The 21,608-nt window shown below is 49.7% G+C and overlaps 1 protein-coding gene across 3 annotated transcripts in view; it reads right to left on the bottom strand.

Annotated features, from left to right (window-relative positions):
* celf2 (cugbp, Elav-like family member 2) overlaps positions 1-21,608 on the bottom strand; it is a 206,773-nt gene that overhangs the window by 21,462 nt on the left and 163,703 nt on the right. For 2 of the 3 annotated variants that reach the window (XM_040147977.1, XM_040147960.1), the window contains exons 6-8: positions 17,442-17,576; positions 10,873-10,952; positions 590-751 (exon numbers count right to left, since the gene is read on the bottom strand). In XM_040147977.1, coding sequence (XP_040003911.1) covers positions 590-751; positions 10,873-10,952; positions 17,442-17,576 — 377 coding nt within the window. Of the gene's footprint in view, positions 1-508; positions 752-10,872; positions 10,953-17,441; positions 17,577-21,608 lie in introns of all 3 variants that reach the window. The other variant, XM_040147970.1, reaches the window with a different exon arrangement.

Below are 21,608 nucleotides of genomic sequence, written 5' to 3' on the forward strand. Positions count from 1 at the left end.
ACAGTTGTTTCGCAACCAGAATTAATTTGACAGAAAAATCTCCCAAAAGTATTTCTAAAGTTTGCACGATTATTTAAGCATTAGAAATGGGACAAATGGAATATAAGAGACACAAATACAGACATAATTACTGAAGATTTTTGTTCTTTCTGCTTTTCCGTAGAAAAGTTTGACGAGATCTACGATTCAATAGCAACATATAAGTAAATCCTTCCTAAACATGTCTTTGCATCAAGAACTTCATGAGAGTTACTTTGCATTGAGGATTTTAGTGTTTCAAACGGAATAAATACAATAAGAAACATTTTTTTTCTAGCAGCCTTCAAACCGATTCAGAAACCTCATTTCCTCACTACACAACACTCCCGAGAGCAGCATGACGGGAAGGAACAATGGCAGGGCTGAAGGAGGAATTAGAGAACAAAAGAAAGAAGGGAGGAAAAGAAGGCAAGCCTGACAGAGAATTTTGGGACTGTTGGAGTTGAATGTTTCTGGTAGGGGCACTGACTGCGGCGGCGTTGGCCACGGAGCTGCAGTAAGGGGTGGAGAAGGTGATGGTGGAGGTGGGTGACGCGGCGGCGCTCCTTACAGCCAGATACTGTGGGGTGAGGCCGCCCAGGCCGGTCAGGCTCCCCCAGGTGGTCGCACTGTTGAGCTGCTGCATCTGCTGCGCCAGCTGCTGCTGCAGACGCCGCTGCTCCTTGTCCTTCTGCGTGTCGGCGAACTTCACCACGATGGGAGACGAGCAGCCCTGCGGGGGAGGAAGAGGAGGAGAGTAAGAGGAGGAGAGAGGGAGGGAGATGCAGAGGGAGAGAGCGGGGAGAAGAGGAAGAGTAAAGAAGAGGAGAAAAAGGAGAAGACAAAACAAGAGCGGGAAGGAGAGAAAATAGAAGAGAAGAAGAAGGGAAAGGGGAGTGGAGAGGAACAAGAAAGGACAGAAGAAGAGAGGAGAGGAGAAAAATTAAAGTTTCTATGATGATGGGGAAGAGTTCACACACACACACCTGCATATGCACACAAACACACACACAAGCACAAATACACAAACAGACACAGCCGAGAAGGACTCACAAAAGTATTTCCACACCGACCAATCAACACACAGTTTTGTTTTAACAAACTTTCCATCAGAAAGAAGAAAAAAAAAAAAACTCAATTAAAACCTTCTAAAATTCTCCCTCACACATTAACCAGCACACACACACACAGACACACACTCAGTGACACGGGACACACACACACACACACACACACACACACAGAGTCACACAGGAAACTTGACTCTAAAGCCAGTGGTGCTTTCTTCTTTTCCCCACAAGGGCTCAGTTATCTTTGAGTCCAGAACGGTTTCACCAGAAACAGATTTCCTGTGTTCTCCAACTATTTCATCACCTCACATGAAGAAAGACTTGGTGTGCGTGTGTGTGTGTGTGTGTGTGTGTGTTAGGGTGCGTAGGAGAGAAAGAGAAAAATAAAGTAATTGGGATGTCCAGAAAAAGAGGTTGAGAGGGCAAGAGGAAGATTTGGAGATTTGGACAATCAGAGGAAGTGTATCTAATTGACCAAATTTCTATTCCTCAGAGCAGCTTGTGTGTGTGTGTGAGTGTGTGTGTGTGTGTGTGGGCGTGTGCGCGTCTGACCCACACAGGCCCGAGGTGAGTAACATACCGGATTCCTGGCATGCACACCTACTGACAACTATAACCTAAAGGAGATATAAAAAAAAGAAAAAAAAAAACCCACAATGCTCCTGATTAAAGTTGCAGCGACGGCTGAAACAGAGCGGAGCTGAAACTGTAAGTCATAATCTATTACACCACACCGTTACTCACACACCGCAATCAAAGTCTAACTGGGGGCAAATCCGTCGGAAACAAAGGCGATCTGCCGCAGGAGGATAAAAACCTTTTGAGTGAAACATTTAGTTTCAGACGCGATGCGCGCGCGGCAGGGGAGAGAAGGGATTTGGCTACTTTGCAGACAGTGCGGCACATAGTCAGAACCGAGAGCGTGCGCGTGTGTGTGTGTGTGTGTGTGTGTGTGTGTGCGAGCCTGTAAGAGAGACTCTTGGATCAGCTCGGAGAAAATCACCTTGTCTGTTCTCGCTAACTTTTCTGTCAGTCCGACTCGCCGGGACCGGCAGTTTCAAGTCAAGCCAACGTAAAAGTCAAAACTCGTTCAGAACTTGTAGCAATAATCAGAAACTTTCTACTTAATTTGGATTCCAAGTTGTAGAAAGTTTTATGATGGAGGCTCATTTTGTGTCTCATTTTTTCCCCCCATATTTGTATCTTAGATGAGTATGGATGCAACTTATCATTGTTCTCATTAGGAATTCATCCACTGATTACTTTTCTGATTGACTGATTCATAATTTCCATTTATAAAAAGCGAAAAGTGCCCTCGAAAGAAAGTTTACAGAGCTCACGGTGACATTTTTGGAATTACTTGTTTTCTCCTAGTCCAAACAGTCCAAAACTCTTCCTGCTTAAAAAAAAAAAAAAAAACCTCGGGCATGCCTGATCAAAATTGTCGTTGTTTAATAATTTTTCTGTCAGTGACTCGAGCCTAGATAAGTCACACCAACCCCGTCTCCTAGAAATGAGGTTTTCCGTACAACCAATGGGCCACGGCAAATATGTTTTCAAAACATATTCATCTCAAATGGAAATTAGAAAAAAACGAGAAGTGACGGAATCCGTGACATTTTTCATTTCTGCGCCGTCCGTACATATTTTGAGACCGATGAGGCGATGAAGAAGTCCCATAAACATGGCGTTTCGCACGCTGTTCTCCTGTGGAGCCATCCATTCGTAGCCAGACCTATGCCGGTTGTTGATGACCTTTGCCTGTACAGGCAAAAAAAAAAAATGGCACGTTGCGTTAAACCTTCTTTCTCTCAGAATGAATAGTACCACTTACATGCCCAACGATGGCACTTCTGAGCAGCCTAACATATTCTGAAAATAGTCAAATATCACATGCTAAGCTAATGACTTGGTTGGTTGTGTTTTTTTTGTTTGTGTGTTTTTTGTTTTTGTTTTTTTTACAGTGTACCTGTACGCCTGTATGTGTGTGTTTCCAAGTGTGTGACCGGAAAGCTGCCCCTCTGGGGGCCGGCGGGGGGGGGGGGGGCTCGACTTCATCAGCCGAATGAGCGCGCCTCCTGTCTGGCGGCGGCCCGGCCATATTTACTCCGTCACTCCGCCAGTCATTCCCCCTCTTTATTCTGACCGCCGACAGATAAAGGAGAGGAGACGACGGGAGAATTGCATTCGGAAGGAGAGTGTCAGTCTGGGGCCTCGTCCCCGCAGTCAATTCCCCTTGAGACAGGAGCTGCCTATCCCTCTGTGCTAAATATCTCATTACTCCAGCTGACACCATGCGAGCGGGGGGGGGGGTGGTTCAACCCAGAATGAGAGTCCTGCCCTGGGAGGGGAGCCGAGGGATGGGGCGCCTCTATGATACTGGCTCTCTCTGAAAACTGGGCCGCGCTTTAAAGCGGCACGCTGAATTTTTCAGGCAATTGGCCCGTTGGTCAACTTTGCCCTTAAATAATGGGAACACATGGAGGGAGAGTGGTGGCTTTTTCCATCTGTTGTTCTCGCTCAAAGGAACAAATCACCATTGATTTTACCGTCGGGGTAGTTTTAATAATTCACCATAGATTAGTAACAGCTTGAACGTTCATATATCAAACACTGTGCGACTACGGTGCTAATCAGCCGTGAGTGAGATGAAACAACGTCAGTGACCGGGGAGAAAAACGTGTTCGTAGTTAGGTGATCTCAAGGTTTTCACACCAGCTAAAAGATTACATGCGTTACGTGAACTCAGATGCCATTTTCTCTCAGCGGTTCCGTCTGAATCTTTCCCGAAATAGCCAATAAATGGATTTATATTCAGTAATTACCTACCCACAGAAGTTTTCATTGTTTGCTGCGGAGTCTGCCGTTCCTGTGCCGGACTAAAATCTGCCTTCATACGCGCAAGGGATTCACAGGAAACGTCGCAGCATGTAATCCAACATTTCTGTTTCATCTCATCCATAAAAAACAAACAAACAAACGCAGATTTCCTGCTGTTGCTGCTTCACATTAGAAGCGTTCCAACGCGTAAAACACTGGGCGGCCTTTACTGTGAAGCAGTCACGGGAAACACGGCGTATTTGTCACAGAGGTTAGCGATGACGGCGGTCGCTCATTCAAAGTTGGGAGGCCGGCACGTCGTACTTCCCCCGCAAAGTGAACTCAGATCGCCGTTGCTCGTAGCACGATGCCAAGAGTTGAATTCGGCTAACTTCTTCACTGAAAGGTTCATCTATCAGCGAGCGTTTGCCGTAGCATTAAACCGCGCTTGCTGTCGCCACATGAACCGGGACCGGAGTCATAAGGTTTATGACTGTTATTGGCAAGAGAGCAAGAAGTTGAGACAAATTTCCTACGTTTGAAAACGAATGCTGGATTGAGACTTTTTCAAAATACCTACCGTCACGGCCACGGTCATCGTCGTCCTGAAAGCGCAATTATCCCTCGTGACGTGTAAAAACTAAATCTGTGAACCATCTGATTTTTTTTTGTTTGTGTGAATTGGCCACTTTCGGACGCAAACAGCGGGGGTGCGGCGAGATGAGTCTTCCTCGCCATGGGGCACTAACACCTTTCACGAGTCTCACCTGTGTGGTGCCGACACTCAAAAACGCACGGAATTTGTTAACAACAGGCGACAGTGTCCTCCAGCGGAGGAACACTAATTGTACAGTCAGAAAAAAGTTGGTGCTGTTTTGTCTTTGTCACGCACGTCATTGACTCAATGCCGTCGGTGTAGCATCGATTTATTTTTGACACCTTGGCAGGAGAGAGTTTTTGGCTGCACACGGTGCGTCTCCCTTGCTGCACAACTTTCACATCTTAAGAAAAATCAGGCGCGCCGGGTCCCACGGGAACGGGTCTCACCGGGAGATGATTCTACAGGGAAGACGCTCCTTCCCGAGTCGTTATTTTTGTCTGTTTCTTGCAGATTCTCGACAAGTCCCCTGCACAAAAATGCCAGTCTCAGACACATGTCTTTACAGCACATTAGCTAACGGATGTCAACATGTAGCAGGTCGAACTTGGTGGGTTCCTTTAAAAACCTCAGCTGACCCAGAGAATTTCACCTTTGCTGCATGTTTGACGTCCTGATATCACACTAGCACAGCTGTGACTGACAGACGGGTCTGCGTAGGCTGATGGCATGACAACCTATAGTCTCAAAATGATGCTGCGGACATGGCAATGAGCACCTGGCGTAATTACGGTGTCCAAGTTCGTCATCATGTAATTAACGCGTGTGGAATATGCCTCAGCACCTGCTTCCGGCTGCCATTTGACCTCGTCTCGTTCTCCCCACCACGAAAAAAAAAGTTAAACTTTTTGTGTGTGACAGAAGTTAGGGACCTAAACCTGGAGTTCATGCAGCTAATAAGCCCGACCGTGCTCCCCGAAGCCGACTCTGACACAACCGCGGAGAGGGCGGCACACACCTTGCCCCAAAATGCTTGGGAAGCGCTCACGCAAACTGAACTCGTGAGCTCTGGTCCGTTTGCCTTGAAAATCAATCGCTCGAAGCTTTCAGGTGAGTTTATGTGCTCTGAACCTTCTCCATCTCATTTATTTACCACTCACACAGCCTTTAAAACGTCAAACCTTGTGATCTTTCGCTACTAATAGGACAGAGGGAGGCTCTGTTAACTACAGGAGTTTGAGTTTGAGTTCTTTGAACATGCCGTTTTAACCCACTGTACCAAAGACGCCTTACATAGAAAAACCTTGCAGGCTGAGTCAAAAACAGGTGTCGAGAGCTTCACAAACTTGTGCGCCGTGATCAAATCTACACTTAAAGCCTACTTGTTCGCCGTTGCCTGGAATTTTACTTCCGTCTACACTCTGGTTGCACAATCTACTACTTCTCTTCTTCGTCCTATCTTATTTTAATCATTGTGGGTAAATTGTAAAGCATCAGGAGTTTACACTGTGACGCCATGCGGTCCGAAGGCACCACGGACCGCAGCTTGAACCGACACCTCTCTAAAAGGGCCTGAACAAAGACAAAGACCATTACAACCTTCACGAAGGCAGGACTCACCGCAGCTCTGCTGCATTAGACCGCCTTCGCTCGCGCGCCGCCTGACACTGACGGCTGAGGGTGTATTCTGATCAATGCGCGTACGTGCGTGAGCCTCTCGTCCGACGTGGCGACACCCAGAAAATTGGGACCGGCCGGAGACCGGCCGTGACAGACGGCCGTTTCAGAGTCGGTGTAAGAAACCTGGGGCTGTGTGCGGACACTTTCAGACCAACGCAACGGACATGATTACCCAGCCCCATACGATGTCTTACGCAACGTCAGCCCCTGATTTATCTAATGTTTTTGTTCCGCTGTTAGTCTTTCTGTATCCTTCGCCTCTCTTCGCCACAGTTGACAGATGCGTTTGTTTGCTATTTAAACAAACACCGCTCTGTTTTCTCTCACGCTCTACTTAAGCTCTCGTCTAAATGTGCTCCGACGCCACGCACGCACGCACGCACGCACGCACGCACGCACGCACGCAGGCACGCACGCACGCACGCACGCACGCACGCACGCACGCACGCACGCACGCACGCACGCACGCACGCACGCACGCACGCACGCACGCACGCACGCACGCACGCACGCACGCACGCACGCACGCACGCACGCACGCACGCACGCACGCACGCACGCACGCACGCACGCACGCACGCACGCACGCACGCACGCACGCACGCACGCACGCACGCACGCACGCACGCACGCACGCACGCACGCACGCACGCACGCACGCACGCACGCACGCACGCACGCACGCACGCACGCACGCACGCACGCACGCACGCACGCACGCACGCACGCACGCACGCACGCACGCACGCACGCACGCACGCACGCACGCACGCACGCACGCACGCACGCACGCACGCACGCACGCACGCACGCACGCACGCACGCACGCACGCACGCACGCACGCACGCACGCACGCACGCACGCACGCACGCTCGCACGCACGCTCGCACGCACGCACGCTCGCACGCACGCTCGCACGCACGCACGCACGCACGCACGCACGCACGCACGCACGCACGCACGCACGCACGCACGCACGCACGCACGCACGCACGCACGCACGCACGCACGCACGCACGCACGCACGCACGCACGCACGCACGCACGCACGCACGCACGCACGCACGCACGCACGCACGCACGCACGCACGCACGCACGCACGCACGCACGCACGCACGCACGCACGCACGCACGCACGCACGCACGCACGCACGCACGCACGCACGCACGCACGCACGCACGCACGCACGCACGCACGCACGCACGCACGCACGCACGCACGCACGCACGCACGCACGCACGCACGCACGCACGCACGCACGCACGCACGCACGCACGCACGCACGCACGCACGCACGCACGCACGCACGCACGCACGCACGCACGCACGCACGCACGCACGCACGCACGCACGCACGCACGCACGCACGCACGCACGCACGCACGCACGCACGCACGCACGCACGCACGCACGCACGCACGCACGCACGCACGCACGCACGCACGCACGCACGCACGCACGCACGCACGCACGCACGCACGCACGCACGCACGCACGCACGCACGCACGCACGCACGCACGCACGCACGCACGCACGCACGCACGCACGCACGCACGCACGCACGCACGCACGCACGCACGCACGCACGCACGCACGCACGCACGCACGCACGCACGCACGCACGCACGCACGCACGCACGCACGCACGCACGCACGCACGCACGCACGCACGCACGCACGCACGCACGCACGCACGCACGCACGCACGCACGCACGCACGCACGCACGCACGCACGCACGCACGCACGCACGCACGCACGCACGCACGCACGCACGCACGCACGCACGCACGCACGCACGCACGCACGCACGCACGCACGCACGCACGCACGCACGCACGCACGCACGCACGCACGCACGCACGCACGCACGCACGCACGCACGCACGCACGCACGCACGCACGCACGCACGCACGCACGCACGCACGCACGCACGCACGCACGCACGCACGCACGCACGCACGCACGCACGCACGCACGCACGCACGCACGCACGCACGCACGCACGCACGCACGCACGCACGCACGCACGCACGCACGCACGCACGCACGCACGCACGCACGCACGCACGCACGCACGCACGCACGCACGCACGCACGCACGCACGCACGCACGCACGCACGCACGCACGCACGCACGCACGCACGCACGCACGCACGCACGCACGCACGCACGCACGCACGCACGCACGCACGCACGCACGCACGCACGCACGCACGCACGCACGCACGCACGCACGCACGCACGCACGCACGCACGCACGCACGCACGCACGCACGCACGCACGCACGCACGCACGCACGCACGCACGCACGCACGCACGCACGCACGCACGCACGCACGCACGCACGCACGCACGCACGCACGCACGCACGCACGCACGCACGCACGCACGCACGCACGCACGCACGCACGCACGCACGCACGCACGCACGCACGCACGCACGCACGCACGCACGCACGCACGCACGCACGCACGCACGCACGCACGCACGCACGCACGCACGCACACACACACACACACACACAACCATGCTCTATCTAAGACAGTGGGGTGCAATTGAGCCAAGACAATAACCAAACGCTATTTGCCAGACCTCATTCCCTCATTCGGACCCGAAGTAATTACTTTTAAATTGCAAAACTGAGGAACATTAACAAACGGATGCGGCAATTTAGGTCTGCCTGGGGCTAGACATCTTGTTTTCAAATGGAAATGAAGGTATTTTGCCATTGTCCACTGCTATATCGCTGTGTTCCGGTTTAACGTTTTTTTTTTTTTCCCCCTATATTCCTGATAAAAGCGAGGGACACTGGCAGTGTTTACCAGGCCCATTGTGGCAGACGACTGCTCAGAGCGAGGATAATTCGGCCTTAATACTAACGCTGTCGGAGGAGAGTGTCATTCCTTCTCCTCACAAAGACAGACACACACTGCTGCTGCAGCTGCTGCTGCTGCTGCTGCTGCTGCTCGGCCACATAAATCAACACAGACACTTCTCTGATATTTGCAGGGTGACAACATAAACAAAAAAAATACCAGCTCTCACACACACACACACACACACACACGGAGGGAGCAGCATGCGTTTTCCCCATGTCAGGGTCAGAGCACATCAATGGCAGCCATGATTATCACGATCGGGTCTAATGAGGGGCCCACGGGGGTGAATGCCACTCGTCTTTTCTTCTTTAACGCAGCCTGTTATTACCAGTTTTTTGTCTCTCTCTCTGACTCACACGTGTGCGCAACACTCACAGTCGCGGTAAAACATGTAATTCTCTCCCGATCACAGCCCTGTCACCGGCCTGACAATGCTGACAAGGGCGCCCCAAAAAAACCCGCCGGAACACAAAGGAGCTGCGGCCGAGTCCCCATTATGGCACTGCCGGGGCAGCCGACGAGGTCTGTAACACCACCTGCCCATTGTGACTGTTGTATCAAAGGTGTCGCTTTTTTTTTTTGTGGTCACAGTTTTCGGTCTTTGCCAAAGTTTGTCCCACTTTTTAAACTCGGGACCACGAAAGGAGGGATAAGAGGTGACAGAACTGATTTCGTCACGAGTCAGCAGAGAGGAGGCCAAGGCGAGGGAAGCCCCTTTCAGAAACTTCACCTGTAACATTGGTAGCTTCTGCTTAAGAAATGGATTTTTGGCCTCAGACATAATGACTTTTGGGACAGAGCAGAACAGTGCTCGCATGACTTTCGGGCATCTGGTCTTAAGAGTTCTGCCCGGACCCGAAACTAAGGCCCGAAACCTTCCCGTGACGGCACTTCTAAGACCAAACTCGGGTGAACCCGACTGCCAAAGCTCAGGTTCAGGCCTGACCTGAGATCCAGTAAATATACATACATCACTGACGGTTAGATGGTTAGAAAAAGAGAAAACCCAATACTTTATCAGGACCTGTTGTAATCGAGTCAGGTTGCAGAAACCTGACCCGAGTCTCGGGTCTCGGATGGAGAATGCTGTATGCTGGTAAGATTTTTAACCCCCCCGCCAACGACAGATTTTGTCTGATTTTGTTTGTTTTGGCTGACGGGATACAACTGTATTGGTCCGAGGAGATTCTCCAACGAATGTTTTCGTCACATTTTCAAACAGTTCAGCGACCGGCTGAGCCCAGTTAAAAATGACTGTTGTTCGATTCCCACTCGACGACACGCTCAAGCAGTTGGCTTGAATGGGAGTTAAGAATGTAGGGAAACTGAAGGTCTAATGATCATATAATGGTTTCCCGAGGGGTCCGTCTTCTTTTCCGCATTTTCGTCGGGACTGATCTGACGTTTGATGAATCTCCTGATTATGCTTATTGGCTCATTTACAGCATTTTGTGAAATATTACCGCTCTTCACCACCGAAAGCAAGAACCCCCTCCGCTCTGTCTCTATTTAACTCAGTGCCGCTGCACCCTCAGATTGATTTTGACGGCATTCAGTTCTGACCCGTGCCACTCCGGAAGTGCGATGAAAATTTCACAAGGCACCGACCTAGAGAGCGGACTACAGCGGTACGTCGTGACTTTTACAGAGAGGTGACTCGGGGGCATACAGAAATTCAAACATGAGACCGACACATTAAACTGCCAGCACAAGGACAGAGTGAATTGCATGTGTAAAAAGGAGCTGGAGAGGCAGAGAGAGAAAGAGAGAGTTAAAGAAAGGGCAAGAGTACAGTACCTCCATAGTCTGAGACTGGTGCATGGCTTTGATTGCATTCTGTGCCATAGCTCTGGTGGAAAACGTGACAAACGCACATCCTGTAGGGAGGGGAGGGGAGGAGGGAGGGATGGAGGGACAGTGGAAGGGAGGAGGGAGGAGGGCAGAGGGGCAGGAGGAGGGAGGAGGGAGGGAGGGAAGACAAGAAAGAACAAAAACAAGACAAAAGGGTTGGACACGTCGTTTTTGTAAAAAAACCCAAAACACAGATTGATACAGAGAACAGCTCACAGGTGGACAACAGTGTTCTCAGTCGCTGTAGAAACAACAGCCGAAAAATGAGCACAGTGTCATGACAACCACAGCCCCTCCCCGGCCCCGTCCCACCACCTCAGCCCATCCACAGCCACCGTGGGACATCTCAGACAACCATGATCACCATCGGGGCTTTGGATTGGCTGTTGATGAATTCCCCGCCTCCCTCCTCCTCCTCCTCCTCCTCCTCGTCTCTCTCTGTTGCCGTCTTTTTTTTTTTTTTCCCTCTCGCTCCTTCTCACTGAGCCAATTTAGTTATACCTGGATTCAACTGCTCCCTTCTCTCAACAAACTCAACGATGTAAATCAGGTAAAATTTGCACGAGAGCCATTTGAATTCAATTGGGCCTGTATCGTGTTTCTGATTGGGTGCCCTCTTTCTCTCTTTGTCAAAAAGGAAAGAGACGTGGCGGCGGGGCGGGACGAAATATCTGCAGGGGCTCGGGAAGATGGGAATCAGTTGGAAAAACATGTTAATTAAATCCACAGAGAGAGGAAGAGAAGGGGGGGGGGGTGTGGTCGACCTCCTCCGTGACTGACACTGACTTTGGCCAATCAAGACTGGACGCGGCCTGAAGCGGTTTCAGGGGTTTGTTTTCGGTTGTTTGTGGGTAGGGGATGATGCAAGGTTGTGTTTGGCTGGCTGGTTAGGGAGTGATTAGAGGAGATAATCTGAGAAGTGCTTCAACAACCCCCTAGGCTAATAATATGCTAACAAACTCACCAAGCCATGTTAGCACAGCCAGGCCTGAACTAATTACACACATGCTCGCGCGCACACACACACGCACACATGTTCAGGTTCGGCTGGCTGGCTGGCGGCTTTCGCTACAGAAGAAAAAAAAAAAAAAAAAAAAACTAATAGCCCGGGTCATCAGATAGACTCTCCCTGGGAGTGTGGATGGGATGAGGGAAAAATAGAGGAGAAACCGTGAGGATGGATAATGCAACAGAGAGGAAGGGCAGATGTGTTGAAGAATAGATGTGATCGTTGTCCTATTCCACCTCTATCAAAAGCCGGCTGTTGCTGTGATAGAACGAGGCTGAGAGCGCGGGATTGGTCAGTTTTTCTCCTGCCAAAATCAGCTACACGGATTTCATACGGGGGCTTTTCCCCGAGAAACCACAAGCAGGGGGGGGACGCACGGAGCGCCACAGTAATGGTATGATCACGTTTTCTGACCGCCTCCGTAGCAGAACTGCCTCCGACACCCTCACTGGGCACGTCGAACAAGGTCTAATGTGCCAGACGGCGGACGGGGCGCGCTTCTTTAAGGCGAATCGGGGGCTCTGCAACAGTTGCGACATTCAAAATCAAAAGACTGCCTCGCCGAAAACCCTGACGACATTGGTTATATGTTCAAACGCTTAAAATGACCCCCGTTTCACGTTGTCCTGACAGGCGGCCTCTAGCGGCCCTGCCAATAATGACCGTCCTCTGTGGGCGTGGGCGTTATTTAAAGAATTTTAAAGAAGCCCAGAAAAAAGGTAGCGGGCCGCCACGGGGTTTTCCTTTTTTTGTCGGTCTCTGACGGACATTTAGGCCCTGATGTCACGAAATGATGCAGAAAGAATAATTTTCACTTTGTTACTACATCGGAACAGGTTTTTGTCATTCAGCCGGTCGGACCAGTATCTAGGGTATTTCGTGTCAAAATGACTGTTCTTCTTATCCACACAGACCTGCTATTGATCTCGTTTAATACATATTTGACCTCCTTTTTTCCATTTTCATGTCCCAGCCAACTGGAAGTTCTAGTTTACTGATCTTTTATATAAAACTTCCTTAGTGACTTAACATTTGAGTGGTATGAGGGCCATAAAAAGACACTGGTAAACCTAGTAAACATTTTCACGTGTCCTCTACGGTGCTGGGCTGCTGTGCCAGCTGGTCTTACTGTAGCCAGGACATTTGAAAAGGGGTCATTTTTTTTTTCCAACCAATTCAGGGGACTGTCTATTTTAGATGGGTCACAATCTGTCATTTGACTGCTTATTTTCCAGGAGTATGCCCCATCCTCTGCAGAGAAGCGCTGCCCCAGAACTGGATCAGTTCTGGGGCAAGGGGGGGCGGGGGGTCTTCCATTTGGGTTAGCGATCCAGACTTGACTCGATAGGTCCTGACTCTATTTATAAAACTGGTCCGCTACAACGTCATTTGTTGTCATCTAATGGAAACTCCTGGGTTTGTCTCCTATTGGCAGACGGAATACCCCCGCCCCGAAAAAACATTTCTATCTTTAGCCAGTTTCTGCAGCTTGAACCTTGAGGCGTCTAAATAAAGAATTCCTCAGTGCCTGAACATTGAATCATTAATGTCAAAGCTGTTAATGACAAAAAAAAACAAAAAACAAAACTTAGAGTAAAAGCAGTGCTCTCTGGCTGGTGCGTGTCTTATTTCTCACGGCGCAGAGATGGGATGTGGCTTCAGCGCTAAAAATACCTCATGGGCCGCATTCTGTCGTCAGCAGAGAACCACACAGTCCTTTAATGAAAGTAGGGTAGCTCCCAAGGCCCAGCCATCCACTGGTGGTGTGATCCATATTTTATTAATAGCGGGATGGCGGAGCGCTCCTCTGATTGATACCGTGATTTAATAGGATCTCGGCAGTGCGGCTAGGTGGGACTGAGGACCTCTGGGAGTTGCAGGCACGAGGAAATCCTTAAAGACCTATTTATTTCCAACCTGGTTAGGGCTGTTTGTTTACCAGCCGGACCCAAACCGGACTACCGGCATTTTCTGTTTGACCCCTATGTCAGCCGGAAAGTGGCTTATACTAGTTCTACAGAAACAAGGATGTGGCCATCGCATCTGAAATATTCATGAGGACAAAAGAGAGGAGCTGAAAAGGGCTGGGAGAAGAAAACAGGGAAGGGAGGGAAAGAGGCCGGTGAGGGATGTCTGGGAAAAAAGAGGACAAATTGATGCAAGAGAGGATTCTAGGACAGCCGGGGTGCATAGAGAGACAGGGAGGGTGGTGCTGTTTGGAGAAGCAAAGGAGCATGGGAGTTTGAGTAGTTTGGTTTGAAGCAAGGATTGGTTCTAGATAGAGACAACCTTGAGGGCAAAGAGAGAGAGAGGGCACGCTGAGAAAATAAGACCAGAGTCAACGATAAAACATCCATAACGCCCGACAACCACAGAAAAAAACATGTGTGACGACAGATCCACATCGAACCTGTGTGACGGTGACACTGACAGCTCATGTGACAGGAGGAAGAGGAGGAGGAGGAGGAGGAGGAGGAAGGGGAGGACAGAGATTTTTCAAAGGGCCCTCCATCTCCTCAGCACACAGAAACCACAAAGGGGAGAGGGGAGTGGGGAGGTGGGGAGTATCGGGAGGATGGCAGAAATCAGGGTGGGTGGGCGGGCAGGCGTGTGTATGTGTGTTCGTGGGGAGGAATGGTTGATGATTTCACTGCAAGGACTATTTATAGAGGTACAGTAGGTGAGATGGGATTGACGGACGAGGCAGCCAGTTTTCCGTTGGCAGGACTCGCCAGATTTGGTCATAACGTCAGCCTCGTGAGCCACCAACTGGTGACTTTGGCCGTTTTTAAGAGTGGCTGAGTTTTGTTTAGGAACACTCGTCAAACTCAGTTGTTGGAAAAATCCCGACCGCTTTGACATGCAGTCAATAGGACCGACTCCGGTATTCAGACCAGCCCTGGAGCACTTTGTTTGGAGCGCACGCTGTGGCCTCAATGGCCGCAATGTGCGCCAGTTATCCGAAGCAAACCATAAATTCAGCGGGTAGACCGTCGTATTCTCCTTTCCTTATTCTCCGATCGAACGCTTTTATGATTAAAATCAAAATCCTGCCAGTTTCAGATGGTATTTCATTCGGACCACGCTCTCGTTCGGCTGCTAGCATTTAGCCAACATCTAACATTCGAGGACTCTGACTCTTCTATTAAACGAAAAAAAACAGTATATATCCGTGAAGGTAAGGTATCAAAAATCAACTGTTTTAGCTCTAGTATCAAAAATTGTCGAACGATACACCACCCTACTCATTTCTTCGGCATTTTCCTGATGCGATGACTATATTTTGTGATTTCCCATAATCTTATACGTCCTCTTACCCCTTTTCCTTCACTTACTTCACTGACCCTCCATATGACCCAAACAATGAAAGGAAAGTCACTGATAAAAACGGTGAATCCTTGATGACTGTTTAGTCTTTTCCCTATTAATTAAGGAAAGGAAAAAGCTGCCTCAACGCGGCTTTGAAACTCGAGTTCCGCTATGTAAAATATAACCTGCCCACCGTAAATGCAACAAAGCAGCGACTCGTCTTCTCATGGGGACTGCAGGTTTGCAAATGCTCTCAGTCTCAGTGTGGGAAGTATCAGAGAGCTTAGGACTGGCTTACGGTGAGGCTAAACTGGAACGGCAGGGAAGGTGAGGGATATGAATGGGGGTTAGGAGGTCTGAGGAGGTGGAGGAGGAGGAGGTGGAGGAGGAGGAGGAGGAGGAGGAGGGGGGCGATCGGGGGGCTGAAGCTGAGAGAGCAACAGGGGGAGAAAAAAGAGAGAGAGAGAGAGAGGGAGAAGAGATATATAGAGCGAAAAGGAGAATCATGGATTCAAAATGGCCACAGCAGCCTCAAGATGTCCCTTTAGTTCTTCTGTATTTACTTGAACATGACTCTTTCAAAACCTTGCAGGAAATCTTGACTGTTTTCCAAGAAGCAGCTGGTTGACAACAGGATGTGACACGAGGCTTTAAGTGCAACAAAGAGTGCACTATACAAGCTCAAGTCCGCTGTCCGGGTCGCCCCTCGAACGTCTCAAAAAAAAAAAAATCGTACCATTTCAAACGGAGTTCAGTTTCACCGAGGAAAACCTGTAATCCTTAATATACGAGGCAACACGAGGACGTTCGCTCTTCACTGTTCTTATTTCTTACTGCTTTATTTGGTCTTTGGTTTGGTTTTTTTTACTTTATCATTATTGTCATTATGATTTCTGTATTCTGTGTCTGACAGCTAATAGTAAAGATACGATTTATGCCAGATTCAGACTATACAATATCGACCCGATAACGGCCCAGCCCGGCGGACCGATGCTGGATTTCATTTCAGTGAACATGTACCCATGTGTCTACCACGACCGGTTCGCCTGCGTGTTGCAGCATCGCTCTCTGCGCACATGCAGTGTATATGCTGCTCGCCGGCACCCTCGCACTCGTTCTGCCGGCCGGGAAGGAACGGGGACGGCGCTCACCTTCACCGCCCAGCGATCGTGAACGGTTCGAGGTTGACTTTCGTTCAGAAAATCATGGGTACAGGTGTCAACCTGCGGTGGTGGTGGTGCCGTCAGGCAGGTACAAGGGGAGTTGGTCCCTGGCGTCTCCCACCGATCACCTCTGGACGTCGCGCCAGGCGCGGAGGCCAGGAGGCTCTGATTGGTCTCCAACATTTTAATCTGCCACGTTTCTCGGCCAGGTCGCTGCGAATTTACGGCTCTGGCGCGGCCTAATCTGACACAGTGAGCGTCTCACGGGACAAAGATACCGTGTAGCCCGGTCAAAACATCAAAAGACTATATCAGGTAAATGGAGCAATTTGATTTTATAGTCACAGACAAACAATATTTAAGGCTCATTCTTTTTTTTTTTTTTTTTTTTACAAATTAGCACAAAAAATGATCTAGAGTTTGTTTTTTGTTTTTTTGCAAAACAGTTTAAACCAGATGTCACCTCACATTTATGTCTCCAAAAGTTTTTGTGTTGCCTGCTGCCAGACGACACTAATCACCACAGTTTACAGTAAACAACATCTTGCAACCTTGACAGCTCTTGAAAAACTTCCAGTAAAGGACAGTGAGGAGAAGACATTTGAAAACAGGTAAATGAGCTGCTGATTATGCAGGAAAATGCTTTTGTGTAGGTACAAAAACTCGGTAAATGGATAAACTAAAAACCGGTTGAAACGATGCTTTCAAGTCCTGGATTTTTTTGGATACATGAAAATTAAAAATAAACAGATAAAGTCCTGGATTTTTTTGGATACATGAAAATTAAAAGTTTCTTTAATGTAAAAAAAAGTTGTTTATACTCTTGAGATATAGGCATTTGCTCAGAGACCATCTTCAACCAGCCCGCTCTTGTCACACAGTCAGAGGTAAACACGTCCTGCAGGACTTTGAGTCATGAGACAAGTCGACGCGCGAACTGCGGCGGCTGCCGGAGGCCGGCCGGCCGGCCGGGCGCTCGTATTCACGTGAGGCGCGCCGGGTGCGGGACGGGAGTGAGTCGGAGTGACACGTACCTCTGCTGAGTCCGTCGGGCCCTCGGAGGATCCGGCACTCCTCGATCTGTCCGAACGCGGAGAACATGACCCGGATGTCGTTCTCGTTGCACTTCTTCGACACCATGCCAATAAACAACTTCCTGTCTTCCACCGCTGCAGGGCCGAGAAGAAGAAAAAGTAGAAAACAGGTCTTTGTATATAGATCCGTCGCTGCATAGTTCAGCATGTATTTACTGAGCTTTTTTTTCTGAATTGTACATTTACTTACTTATCACTTTTTAAAGGAAGAGTTCAACATTTTGGGAAGTATACTTCTAAGCTTTTTGCCAAGTCGTCTAATGAACCACTAGTTTTTACCAGCCGTTTCCCCCGGGTTCCAATCTCCGTGCTGAGCTAGGCGAACTGGCCGCTGGTCGTAGCCTCATATTTACCATCATTCATCTCTCAGCACGCGAGCAAACAAGCGTGTTTCCCAAAGTCTTGAACTATTCCTTTTAACGGTACATTTCCCCTGTGTATTGTATGTGGGTAGCCAGAGCACAGGCTTCCCATTGCACTGGAATCTGATGTTTCTAAAACATGTAACGATGATAATAAACTGCGAAATAGGGAGGGAGGAAAAAAAAAAAAAAAAAGATGAAACAAAAACAGTAAAATCCAGAAAAATGGAATGAGACAGAGCAAAACACAACAATCAAAAGAAATGGTCAAAGAAAGAAGGAAGGGAGGAAAAAAGACAGTGGGAGAGAGATGAAGACAGGCAGAGTTCATATATTTCATCATGCCATCTGCGAGGCTCTGATCAATGTCTCATTATCACTTCAACGCCGACTGCTTGCTGAGAGTCTCCAGCTTGTCCTCTCTCACCCTCTTCCTCCCTCCACCTCTCCTCCTCTTCCTCCGCTAACCTCCTCCTTTTTCTCCCCCGTGGGTCCCCTCACCTTCTCCTGCGCTGACACAATCCCTCCTTCTCAGGTGCAATCTCCAGGAATGGGAGACGGCTGCAGGTAACGGTGAGAAACTTGGGCTGTATTTTAGAGTGTGTGTGTGTGTGTGTGTGTGTGTGTGTGTGTGTGTGAGAGAGAGTGTGAGGGAGGTTAAGTGTGAATTAAGCCGAGAGTGAAATCAGAAACAATATGTGTGTGCTTATGTGTTTCCACCACATTCAATGTAATGCTAATCCAATTCATTTTTAATGAGGAAACTGTCAGCTCTTACCGCGAGGCGAAAGAGATAAGCGGTCTGTTGCACTCTGGGAAATCAATAGCGCACTTGTTTATTTTGCTGTTTGAATTGTTTGTGTGTTTAAAAAACAAACCGTCGGGATACGCTGCCAAGATAAGTGTTGTTTCAAAAAGCTTTAACTCCTTTGTACACAGCGTGTGTATGCGCATCACTCCAGAGGAAGATTACCACAAGTCTAACAGCGATGTAATTAATTTACTCTGTGGTGATAGAAAAGAAAGAGGGGAGATATCGTTACAATTGACTGTTTCTGTTTTTTCGGACGAGGCGCACAGGCAGGCGGGCGGGCGATAAGACTCATAAAGCCGGCTCTGGGAGGATCTGGAGTCAGCTTTGCATTCTGGGATGAATTGGAGCAGAATTGGCTTCATGCTGAGTCCCAACACATTAACAGATACCGGGAAGGGGGAAAAAAAAGAAAAAGGGAAAAGAATCACAAAGGTCTAGTGAAAAGAAAAAATTACTGCACGAGATTTACCAATAATGTTATCTCTCCGTTACACTGTACGTCTCTTCGTCTCTTTCTCTTCTTTTATCTCCTCCACTGACTAATAAACTGCTGAGCAGCCATTCGTCACTGTTACAGCGACTCTAACACTGGGTATATTAAAGGTCATTACCATTAGGGGAAGGATATGTTACGTATGGTCTGCTCCATATTTCACCATCCCGGCTGAGAGCGGCGGCTGCTTTATTAAGTTCCACCATCGTTACCCCCGACGGTTATGTCTTATAAAGTCGCATTTCGCCATATTTCAGTGGAGCGGATGATGGCTTTTATAAGGATTTCTCCTCCGCCTTGGCTGGATACTGTCATTTTATTGTATTTCCCCGGCAGTGGACAGTGACACAGCAGGTGGCTTATGATGCTGCTCCATCCGTCTGCGTGTCAGCCAGAAGGACTTCTCCGCGATGTGAAGTTACGGCAAAACCTGTTAATTTAATACGCGCCCACAGAGGGTTCCTGCAGGTGTCAGAAAAATACCTTTAAAACTTTGTGAACCACCCCCCCCCCTCCTTTTTTTTTTTTTTTAAACAACCTGCAACTGAATTTAAATGGCCAGTTTATACAATCATGGTTTTATAGTATCCATTTTCATATTCTGCTCAATTACTCAGCCTTAAGGGTCAGTTCACCCAAATTGCAAAAACACACATTTTCTCACTCAGTCATGCAAATAATTTCAGTTTTATTTGCTAAAATTTTCAGATATCAGCTGCTGAGATTTCTTGAGCCCTGCCACGCTGAATAATTCACAGACGATCGCCGAAAATTCACTGGGAAATATTTTTCACCGAAGGTATAAAAACACTGCCCGCACCGAGGTCTCTCAATTATCCAGATGCAACCGCAAATTATTTCCTGGAAGGACGGACAGTTGTTAAGATTTTTAAAATGTGATTTTCTGAGCTACAAAACCGAAATCACATTAATCCTCATTATATTTGAGTGGGAGAGAATGAAAGCTCGGCAGCAAGCGATGTCAGAACGCCAACTCGTGGGTGAATTATCATTATCACCGTTGCCCAGGGGCCCGAAACCTAAACTATCTGCAGAGGCAAGTCAGAAAATACAGGGGTTTTTTTTTCTTTTTTTTTCCTTCACAATTTGGGTGAATTGACCCTTAAAGCTGAGCGATTGAGCAGAACCTTATAACGGATACAACAGACACCAAATCAGCTTTTTGTTTCGGGACACCGTGTCCGCCGTCTTTCCTTGCCTCTACCGCAAAGCTGCGGCATCCAATGGCGCAACGACTCTGCCTTTCGGCTTCCGAGTCTTCCTCGGCCAAACACCACTGAACGTAATGAACCTGACGAACTACGCCCGGCCTTATTGCCGCGTCAGAATTAAACCAGTTAAAAACAGATTGGAATACTGGAGCGGCAAAATTCAGACCTTGTAAATCTTTCTTTAAAGACACAATGAAATAAACAAAAAAGGACTGTTTTCAGGTTCGTATCCTGTGTCCCTAATGTAATTGTTCTTCTATCTCTTAGTATGTATGATATATAAAAATATATATTATATATATATATATATATATATATATCAGCTCCCCACCCCCACCACCCCCCATTGCTCTCTTACTCCATCCCTCTCTACGTCTCTTCCTCCATCTCTCCACCCAGTCCCTCATCCTGTCTGCCAGTCAGGCAGCGAGCAAACACATGGGTGAGATAGCTATTACCAAGCAAATTCAAAAAAGGCTACTGATGCATGTGCGTGTGATACAGATGTGTGTGTGTGTGTGCGTGTGACAGATGCATTAAAGCCAACGTGTGCGTGTGTGCAGCGAGAGGAGAGTGCCTACAGCATGTTTGTATGGGCGAGTGGCCACAGGGGAGAGAGGCTGGTTCACCACGGGGCCAAAACGATTCAACTTTCACTGACCTCCTTCTGAAGCATCTTAATAATTCATCACACATATAAATATATATATACATATATATATATATATATATCAGCTCCCCACCCCCACCACCCCCCATTGCTCTCTTACTCCATCCCTCTCTACGTCTCTTCCTCCATCTCTCCACCCAGTCCCTCATCCTGTCTGCCAGTCAGGCAGCGAGCAAACACATGGGTGAGATAGCTATTACCAAGCAAATTCGAAAAAGGCTACTGATGCATGTGTGTGTGTGTGTGTGTGTGTGTGCAGCGTGTGACAGATGCATTAAAAAGCCAACGATGTGCGTGTGTGCAGCGAGAGGAGAGTGCCTACAACATGTCAAGTATGGCGGGCGAGTGGCCACAGGGAGAGAGGCTGGTTCACCCGCAGGGGCCAAAAACGATTCAACTTTTCATCAACCTCCTTTCTGAAGCATCTTAATAATTCATCACACATATAAATATATATATACATATATATATATATATCAGCTCCCCACCCCCACCACCCCCCATTGCTCTCTTACTCCATCCCTCTCTACGTCTCT

The sequence above is a fragment of the Xiphias gladius genome, chromosome 2, assembly GCF_016859285.1.
Source record: "Xiphias gladius isolate SHS-SW01 ecotype Sanya breed wild chromosome 2, ASM1685928v1, whole genome shotgun sequence".
NCBI classification, from domain to species: Eukaryota; Metazoa; Chordata; class Actinopteri; order Istiophoriformes; family Xiphiidae; genus Xiphias; species Xiphias gladius.